The sequence below is a fragment of the Gavia stellata genome, chromosome 7, assembly GCF_030936135.1.
Source record: "Gavia stellata isolate bGavSte3 chromosome 7, bGavSte3.hap2, whole genome shotgun sequence".
In the NCBI taxonomy this organism is placed as follows: Eukaryota; Metazoa; Chordata; class Aves; order Gaviiformes; family Gaviidae; genus Gavia; species Gavia stellata.
In genome coordinates this window covers 43,541,708-43,550,938 of record NC_082600.1, presented here as the reverse complement: position 1 = coordinate 43,550,938, position 9,231 = coordinate 43,541,708, and the positions used below count along the sequence as shown (strand labels likewise).

The 9,231-nt window shown below is 50.9% G+C and overlaps 1 protein-coding gene across 1 annotated transcript; it reads right to left on the bottom strand.

Annotated features, from left to right (window-relative positions):
* Positions 1 to 1,792: 1,792 nt before the first annotated feature.
* Positions 1,793 to 8,703, bottom strand: RHOV (ras homolog family member V). Its single transcript, XM_059820025.1, has 3 exons — positions 8,508 to 8,703; positions 4,995 to 5,053; positions 1,793 to 4,658 (listed from the first exon to the last, which is right to left on the bottom strand). The coding sequence occupies exons 1-3, from the start codon at positions 8,701 to 8,703 to the stop codon at positions 4,218 to 4,220; spliced, it is 696 nt and encodes a 231-aa protein (XP_059676008.1). The 3' UTR covers positions 1,793 to 4,217.
* Between the last annotated feature and the right edge of the window lie 528 nt (positions 8,704 to 9,231).

Below are 9,231 nucleotides of genomic sequence, written 5' to 3'. Positions count from 1 at the left end.
TGAGTGGAAGCTCGGGAAAGCATTGCCAGCTGGGAACCTTCTTGGCACAGCTAAGCCCATTTAGGGTGTGCTACCTACAGAGAAAGGAAACAAAAGGGTCCTTTGCACACAGTGTTCCTACCATTGCTGACACCAGAGCTCAGCTCCTTTAGCGATGGCAGCTGAGAGCAGCAGCTAGCACACCGGCGTCATGCAGAATTACGCAACATGGTGCGTACCTATACTGAAGTATTTGCAGTGTTGCTTATGCTGGTGGGAAAGCCCTGATGAGTTACTCTGCTGGGTGCAGGACTATGCAGGAGTCTGCTGACCAGGATCCAAGTCGGAGACTGAGCAAGAAAGAAGGTACTATAGAGTTTCTACCCTATAGGCACATTGGTTGTTTTTAGCATTTGATGCTGAGCTTTGCACTGTGAAGCAAGTCAGATCAACTAATCATAAGGATTCTTTCTGGCATTGAAGTAAGTGGCACTTGTGTGGAATTGTGCTGGCCTGGTAATGGGCTTGGCCAGCTTCATCCAACCTGGTGGAGCGGTTTGTATCAGCAACAGTCTCCCAGGAACTCTGCTGTGCTCTCAGTATCATCTGAAAATACAGGTTGGTCAAGCAGCACTGCAATGCAGGAACAAGCCCAAACTGTACTAGAGCCAGGTCATCGCACAAGTCCAGTACTGCACCATGGAGAGGACTAGAGCAAGCGTTTAAAGATGCCTCGGGTGGCTTTGGTAGGACACTCCATTTAATGAGATAGATTCATCTCCATCCCCAGGAGGTCAGCTTTGTTCATGGGTTTCAGGGAGTTTTAGGGTGCTTATTGTGCACATGACAGGATATGGCTCAGTGGGATGACTCACTCCCTGTAAGGTTAATTCACACTTTCCTGCTATTTCCATTCACAGGTTCTTCTGTAAGCTTTAATGCCGGGAAGCTGCAAAGCTGGGAGCTGTCTCCAAATAATCCCACAGGTTGCTTTACACCTAGCAGACTGCAGGAGGACGGCGTGATCTCAGACTTTGTCTAAACAAAGTAAGAAAGAAACAAGTTCCCAAATCATGTTTTATTGGCAGTGATTTCCTATTCCCTTCTAGCTTCTGAATCACACTTGCTCGTTACCTCTGCTACACTGTGGGTTTCATCCATTTTCTTTCCTACCTCTCTGCTGAACTCCCCCAGCAGCCTCCCTTCCCAGCCCTCTGCCTTTGGAGCAGCCATGGGGCCCCAGACATGGACAGACAGGAGCCCTGACCTACCTGTGATGCTGATGATAAGGCTGCAAGGATGAGTCCTTTGAGCTATCTTGGATAGCCTTTGTGTCCTATGTGGCACAAACAAAATTTTTCAGCACTTGAGTAGTGTTTAACTACCAAGGTAACTTAAAGCTGGTCGCTAAATTACCCACCAGCCTAATGACAGAGCAGCATGCTGTTATTAAGGCTCCAAATGCAAGTCCTACATGGGCTTGGCTTGTCTCAGTGAGTGCTGACTGGTCCCTGGACAGTGGCTTTTGGGGAGAGGCACCAAAAGCTTTGGCTGTTTGCTGCTCCAGCCCCTTCGGCAGCCTCCACCCTGAGCGGCAGGTGAGAGAGAGGAAAATTAACTGAGGCAACAAAAGGATCTTGGAAGGTTTCAGCTATGAGGGGATTTTTACCATTGCTACTGGGGGTTAGAAGACGGAGGGAGAAGGGGGCAATTTCCCTCTTATGCTATTGTCAGTAAAATGGAATAACTCTTCTGCCATCTTAAAGCCCAGCTTATTTTGCACTGAGAAGATTACAAACACAAATTGTGGACATTAAAAAAATTTATTTGAACAAATATTAGACACAATCACAGAGGAAGAAAGCAGCTCTCAGTACAGTTTCTTTTCCAGAATGAAATAATCCCTGTTTCATACCAAGCTACTGCAGGACAACCCTTGCTCTCCTGAGCAGGAGGGAGGCTGGTGTTCTTTCCCCCTGTGGATTTGCTCTATGGGGGTATGGTGTGCTCCTTAGCAGGTCACACCACAGCCTGCGGTCTCACAGGCTAAAGAAATGTGTAAAGACACAACAGACAAACTGAACTAGGGATACAGCAAAGGTGTCTGTACAGGTAGGAAATACATGCAGGGATGCATTGCTGAGCGAGAGCTTTGTTCAGGAAGTGGTGTCCTGCCTAGAGGTGCGTAGGACATGTCACTTCTAGCTACCGCCTCTGTACTCTCCATCTCTTAGGACTCCTCACTAGACCCGGATGGCATTTCTGCTGGGGGAGTCCTTTCAACATTCAGCTCATTTTGACACGCCACCCTTTTCAGGTCTCTAAGCCTTACCCTACAAAGCAGCTCCAAGGCTGTGGGCCACATCCCTTTGCAAGAAGACCTGCCCACCTCTTCCATACTATGATACCGCCCAGGGAGAGAGCAGGCTTGTCTCATGCCCTGGGGACTACCTGAGCTGTGCCACAAAGACAGACCGTTGTGGGAGAGGTTTGCAGGCATTTGTTTGGATCCAGAGCCATGCTGCTTTACTTGCATTTGTTTTTTTTACAGGCCCACTAGCTCAGGTATGCTTGCTTTTGGTGCAGGGCAAACAATCCACAGTTCTATCCCCTTCTGTCACATTACTCCAGAGCATCCCCAAAGTGATGGGCCATGGCCAGATGCAGAGAACCCCCTGAGTAGTGAAAGCATTGCTTGACAGACCTGTCACACTCTCTGCTACATAAACCAGAATGAAATGTGTCTGTGAAAGTTTTAGAAATTGATGCAAGTTCTGTAATAAAATGTGAATAGACTCAATGGGAAATTAATCCCCTGAGAAACAGGTGAGAAGGGAACAGAGCAAACATAGTGAATGTTTTTCTCTGGCAGGAACTTCATGGATTCCTTTGCTTTTGATTTCAGCAGATCAAGCAGTGACTTTTAAGAAAGGGAAGCACAACAGAAAGAAGCCCTGAGCCCTCCGTTCCTGTTCTGCAGCCTCAGAAAAAACAGTACAAGGTAAATTCTGTTCTCCTGCATAGATCTGAAACTGAGGATTTTACTCACAGAGAGGAACTCTCTCTCTCTCTTCTCTCTCACTACAACCCCCTCCTTTTGATTCAGAACTTAAGGTATGGACAATATTACTTTGAAACTGAGATCACTAGCAAATTTCCCAGGTCCCTGGAAGATTCCCTGAATATTAACTTCTCAACCAAGTAGAATCACAACTTTCATTTAACAATGTTCATTCTTCTTTCCTTCTCCACCTCCCTTTCTTCCTTCCATCTTTTTTCCTTTTTACTCCCTTTCTTTTCTTCCTTCTCTCTTCTCCTTTCACTACATGCATGGCTCTCCATCTACATTTCACCCCTTGGTAGTGTTACAAACCCTTCGCTGACAGGGTTTTGTCTCTGCTGGACAGACAGAGCCACTCATCACTGTTCCTCACTTGCTCTCTCAAAACACCACACACACAAAAGGCCTTTCAAAATAGGTCCCCAAGTTCATGACTACCTCTTAAGACAGGACTATAGTACTGGCACCCACTGGACTACAGAGTCCCCTCAGAGAACATTTTGCTTAAAGAATTACTGTAGCTCCCAGTGCATTTTCTCTTCAGCCTGCTAATGGCCTTTATTTAGGAAAAACCTTCTCAAGGGTACTCACAATACAGGGCCTTTAAGAAAGAGCACTGCTTTTTCACAGCCAAGTGACTTCTACCTATTTTGGCAAGCAGAATCAGAGAGGGAACCCAAGTCTTCTGTTACAAACTCGGCAGCCCATGTCCGACCATACTGCAGTTGCCTGTAACTGCCCCTGCCCTACTCTCTGCCAAGCCTGTAAATCAGCCAAAACATAGGCAGACTTCAGAAGTCCCTCACGTTTATTATTCTGCGTCAGGACTCCAAAAGTATGTTAGCTTCAGACAGAAAGCTGGTCATTTTGAACAACGTAAGGAACCAGCCTGTTCTGGGGTATGAGTTTTGGTGTATTAAAGGCTCCCATTAGTCTGGGACACTACAGACATGTCCAGCAGGTACTTAAACCTGCCTGGACCATTCCACATCCCGGCACAATGGAAATCCAGTTCATGTCTCCTAGGCATCTGATACTGTAACCCAGCAAGAGCCAGGTTTCCAAGCCCAGCAGCTTATCATACCCTCCTTGCTAGGGCCATAGGAGCAGTCACTCCAAGAAGGTGCAGAGCCAGTACTGGCATTAGGTGTTTCTTTTCCCCCCCCTCAAAGCAGCTTCAGACAAAGCAGAAGAACTTCTTCCAGCGGCACTTGGAGAGAGTTTTGATGCCTTTGGCAGTCATCTTCTTTTCCTGCCGTGCCTTGTGCTCAACACCGCTGACAATGGCCATGTCGAAAACTTCTTTGAGGTTCTTCTGGGTCAGTGCTGAGCATTCCAGGTAGGCTTCAGCCCGGATTTTGTCAGCTAGACCTTCTGCCTGAGGCCGGGGCACGGGCTTCACATGGTAGCGATCCAGGCTGATGAGGACATTGACATCGTCCCGCAAGTCTGCCTGCGTTCCCACCAGCAGCACCGGCGCCCGGGGGTTGTGAGTTCGTATCTCAGGGATCCATTTCTCAGTAATGTTTTGGAAGGAGCTTGGGTTTACCACGCTGAAGCAGACAAGGAAGACGTCTGTGTCGGGGTAACAAAGCGAGCGCAAACAGTCAAAGTCCTCCTGTAGAAAATAGAGGGGAGGGGGGAAAAAAGTCTTCACTGGACTGATCTCCTAACAGCATGATGCTGCAGTGGCTTTTTTGCACATTAACTAGGACAGCAACACCCTCGGAGGCAGGGCATTGTGCTGACATTGTGGCCACACCACGGTTCAAGCACACATTTCAGAGCTGATGGAGTCTGTCATTCACCCATCTGTGACTGCCATATTAGCAAATGGCTGATGCTGGGCTACTGCTTTTCCTTCCTTCTCAGTTAAACACTGCCTCCCTCAAAAATCTGCAAATGGTCCCTGTCCCACAGGACCAGAGCTGACAGCTGCTTTGATAGAGCTTACCTGTCCAGCAGTGTCCCACAGTTGGATCCGGACTGGGGCTCCATCCACCAGGACCTGCACTGTAGCAGAAAGAGAATAAGGATGAGACTAAGGCAGTTGTCCAGCATACAGGTGTACACTCATACAGTTCTTTCCCCAGAGCACTGCATCCCACTGAACAGACTCAGTGAAGTCACTCAAGTCTGTCCTCCTTGCTGAGCATCCTCCCAAACCTCACTAAAACAGATGGAGGTTGTAATGGGAACACGAATGAGACCTACAATAGACTTTCTCATTTGGTTAGCCCTCAGGTGTTTTGGGCTCTTCTCTAGTATTTTGGAAGAATCATTCCACATTACTGGACAACTGCTTCTCTAGAGAAGAAGAGCCCTTAGCCAAATGGTGCCCTGAGAACAACTTGTTCTTCTTCCACACCCTAAGAAAGTGGAGAAGGATAAACATAAACTGAGAACTTCAGCAACTTGCTACTCACTTCTTGGCCCAGGGTAGATGTTCAAATCAGTCTCCATTAAACAAGCTATTGGAGATTTTTCCCATCCAGGCCAGAAATTTGGCCTTAAAAGAAAAAAAAAAGGGGGGGGGGGGGAATAATAAGAAAAAAGTGTTTCCATAAGTCTTCCAGCTAAGGAAAAGCAAAGACTTAAACCCAATTTTGAAATGAAGAAGCTATTAAGGAAACAGTGATGAGTGAAATCCCCTTCAGAAACTATCCACACACTGAAAAACTGCTGAGTTACACATGTAAGGTCTGCTCCCATTTTACTCCCTAATCACAGTAAGCCTTCATGTGGTATCAGCTGACTCAGACTGAGGGCTGGCAGGACCTCTGATGGAAATCTGGAATGAAACTGTTAGATGTTTAAGCGCACAGACACTGCAGAGACTGGCTAGGAACCCAGGAAAAGGAGAAAGGGGTTGGGGGAGCTGGAAATCACTTGAAAGTCCTGACAAGGTGGATGAGGCTGCACTCTGGTGAATAGAGGCAGACATCCTGGCTAAGGTGACAATGGGTGGCACTTGACACCAGCTAGCTAACTGCCCTCGCTCTGCCCAGGAGGAGGCTTTATTGTCTTTTTTGTTAAGAAGAAAAAACCCAAAGCCCCAAACAGAAGCAAGATCAATCTTCTGTGATTCTTGAAGTAATTAGCCAGGTGAAAAAAGTGACAGAAACAACTGAGAGTTTAACACAAGCTCTGGGAGGAGAGCACTCCTTCTCCCTGAAAGCAGTCTGGGGAGAAGGAAGGAGGCACAGGCAAAAAATGAACTGAAGTTTGGTGGGAGACTGAGACTGAAGGAAAAACAAAGGGGTGGGTACGTCCACCACAGTGCCACTCCTCGCAGCGTAGCTGAAAGTCATTGCTTCCTTGTGACTGGGAAACAGTTGGGTTGTTACCATATCTTCGCCCCAGAGAAGGAAGAGAAACCTGTTCCTGATCAAAGAACCTGCTAGATCCTGACTTAATCTTCAAGGCACTGGGCATTTGCCTTTCTAGTATCTGGTTTCTTCTGTCTTACAAGTGCATTGAGAGGAGGAATTAGCATCTCTGAAATGTTTTACAGTCATCAGAAGAAAGGCACCACGTATGTTACCTGCTGCTCCGCTGCTTGCACAAGGTTTTTTCGTACCTGCTGCTAGCCTAAGCTACGCTAGCAGCTCTGCGACAGCCCTCCACATACCGCCCTCACAAGGTACACACCCTCAGGATGAGGCTGCATTTCAGCACAATAGCGAAGGGGCCGGCAGAACAGGATAGCCTGGTGGAGAAAGGTCACCGGGTACACGTTTCACTCAAGGCAGCTCTACCTGGCAGTGACACCCAGCAGGAGGTAGCACCCAGACAGATGTGGCTGGGTCACAGTCCCAGAGCTGTTCCCCCGATAATGCAAAACTTTCTCCTATCTTGTTCTTCCTTAACTGGCACTGGCATTGCAGTCCCTTGACCAGGGCATTGCAGTCCCTTGACCAGAACTAGGGTTAGGATGTAAATTGTGAAGCTCAGTTCTGCTGGCAGTTTCAACTGCAAGTATTCCCCAAGAGTGGAGAGAATTGGGCTGAGATTTCTGAAATGGATCTTGAACTGTGCTTTGTGAATCCAGGGAGGGACTTTCTTCAAGTTTATCCAGGTTAAGAGTAGGCGTGGGAAGAGAAACTCCTCTATTCTTCCATTTCCTCCCAATAAGCAGAAACCGAACTTCAGAAGACCTGTTTTTAATGGGTTTTATTTCTATCAGTTGCAAATGCTATGCACTTCTGGAAGTCAGGCTCGGTACTTGGACATTCAGAGTGGGGCTAAACCCACGTGCAGCTATCTTCAAATTACTTGCTGCTCATTGGGGAGTCTCTGAACTCATACTGCCTCCACCTTTCTGGATCTTTTTACTATGGATTTGCCCTTTCCAAAAATGTGGAAGCTAATAACTATGGTAATGTCAAGCCTCTCTTAGCCCAAAACCATCCACGTCAGTGTAAAAGGAGCAGGGAGAGCAGTAACCTTTCCCTTGGAGGACTAGAGGGTTCCTTCCATCTGTTCCCAAAGGGCTGCTGGACCCTGAACAGCCACATGTTCCCCGTTCCTTTCCTTCAAGTGACAGTGGAAGAGCTTGGAGAGGGCCAAGGCAAGCCAACAGTTCCTAGCATAAAAGTGAGAAACTGGGGGGGACATGCAGACAAACAAAACGCTCCCTCTAAGAACCCCTGAGACTATGACACATCGGAAGTTTCGTTCCTGGTCTGACGTGACCCCATCTCTAATCTACCGATCTATATTGTCACGCACTGTTGTGTTCCTTTGTATCAGATGAAGATCAGAAATCTTTCAAAGGACTTTATACTTTCCTGGGGTTTACATTAGAAATTGGAGCCCAAAAGAAGAGGAGCAGAGAACAAGAACAGAGATGGCATTTACAGAAGTGGAAACTAATGAGAGCTCATCAGCTGACAGGGAAGGCAATTCTAGCCAGACTCATAAAGCTCTTCGACTTTTTGGCAACCTCTGTTCAACAGACACGCGGGGAAAAGGATGTTTTTGCTGCATATCGGTTGAAGCTCGGAAGCCTACAGCCCAATGCTGTGATATTTCTGAAGCGAAAAACCACCACCACAAAACTGCGCCCTTTCTATTTAGCCCCAGTAACACCACAAAAGCAGGAAGGTGCCCGATTTCACAGACCTGGCGAGCCAACTCAGTTGACGGGCAAGGCTGCAAAACGCAGGACTTCCACCTGCTGCACTTCACGGAACGCCCGCGGGCCTGGCTCCGAGCCGCAGAGAACACCCCGGGGCCTTGTGCCCCCAGGCCGCGCTCGCCCTGCAGCCGCGGACCCCCCCCGGCGCGCAGCCCCGGCGGCAGCCGCCTGAGCGGGAGCGCTCCCCCCGCCCCGCGGCCGCGCCGACGGCTCCCCCCGCGAACGGCGCGGCCCGGGGAGGGCTCCGCCGCGCCAGGCGGGGACCACCCCCCGCCGCGACCCCCGCCCGGCCGGCCGAGGCACCGCGGAGCCCCGGCGGGCGCCTACCGGAGAAGGTGTCGAGGGCGGTGGGCTGGTACTCGTCGGGGTACCCGTTGGTGGTGTAGCTGACGACCAGGCTGGTCTTGCCCACGGCGCCATCGCCCACCAGCACGCACTTGATGCCCAGCTCCGGGCCGCTGCCCCGGGGGGGGCTGTGTCTCCGCAGGGCGGGCGAGTAGTCCAGGAGCTCCTGGGGGGGCATGGCACCGGCACCGGGGGCTCGGCGGGGCTCAGCGCGGGGAGCGGCGCGGCGGGGCCGCTGCCATGCCCGGGCGGGCGGGCTGCTGTCGGGGCTGCGCGCTGCCGTGCAGGGCCACCCTCTCCGGCCCGCCTAGCACCGCTCCTCATCGCTACACCTGCCGCCCTGCGCCCAAAACCGGCCCCCATTTCCCTAGGCCCGCCCCGGCCCGCCCCGCCGGGAGGGCGGCCCGGCCCGGCCACCTCCTCCCGCCACCGCCCCGCGGGCGCGGGCCCCGGCGCCGCGTCCCCCCCTCCGCCGCGTCCCCCCCGGCGCCGCGTCCCCCCCGGCGCCGCGTCCCCCCCTCCGCCGCGATGGCCCCCGAGCAGCGCTTGCTCTGGGGATTTCGGCAGGACCCGAGTGCCACACCGTGCTCCGTGTCGTGCACGCACAGGACAACAACGCCGCCGTCCCCCCGCACCCCCTTCTCCGCTGAGGAGAAGCCGCGCTGATGCATTTATTTCCACTGAGCAGCAGCCCCACCTGGAGCAC

Excerpts from the sequence above, each read along its gene's own strand:
- RHOV (XM_059820025.1), bottom strand. The coding sequence starts at position 8,703 with ATGCCCCCCCAGGAGCTCCTGGACTACTCGCCCGCCCTGCGGAGACAC. Across the intron at positions 5,054-8,507 it reads CGCCCTCGACACCTTCTCCG|TGCAGGTCCTGGTGGATGGA; the intron begins GTAGGCGCCCGC and ends TTTCTGCTACAG. Across the intron at positions 4,659-4,994 it reads TGTGGGACACTGCTGGACAG|GAGGACTTTGACTGTTTGCG; the intron begins GTAAGCTCTATC and ends TATTTTCTACAG.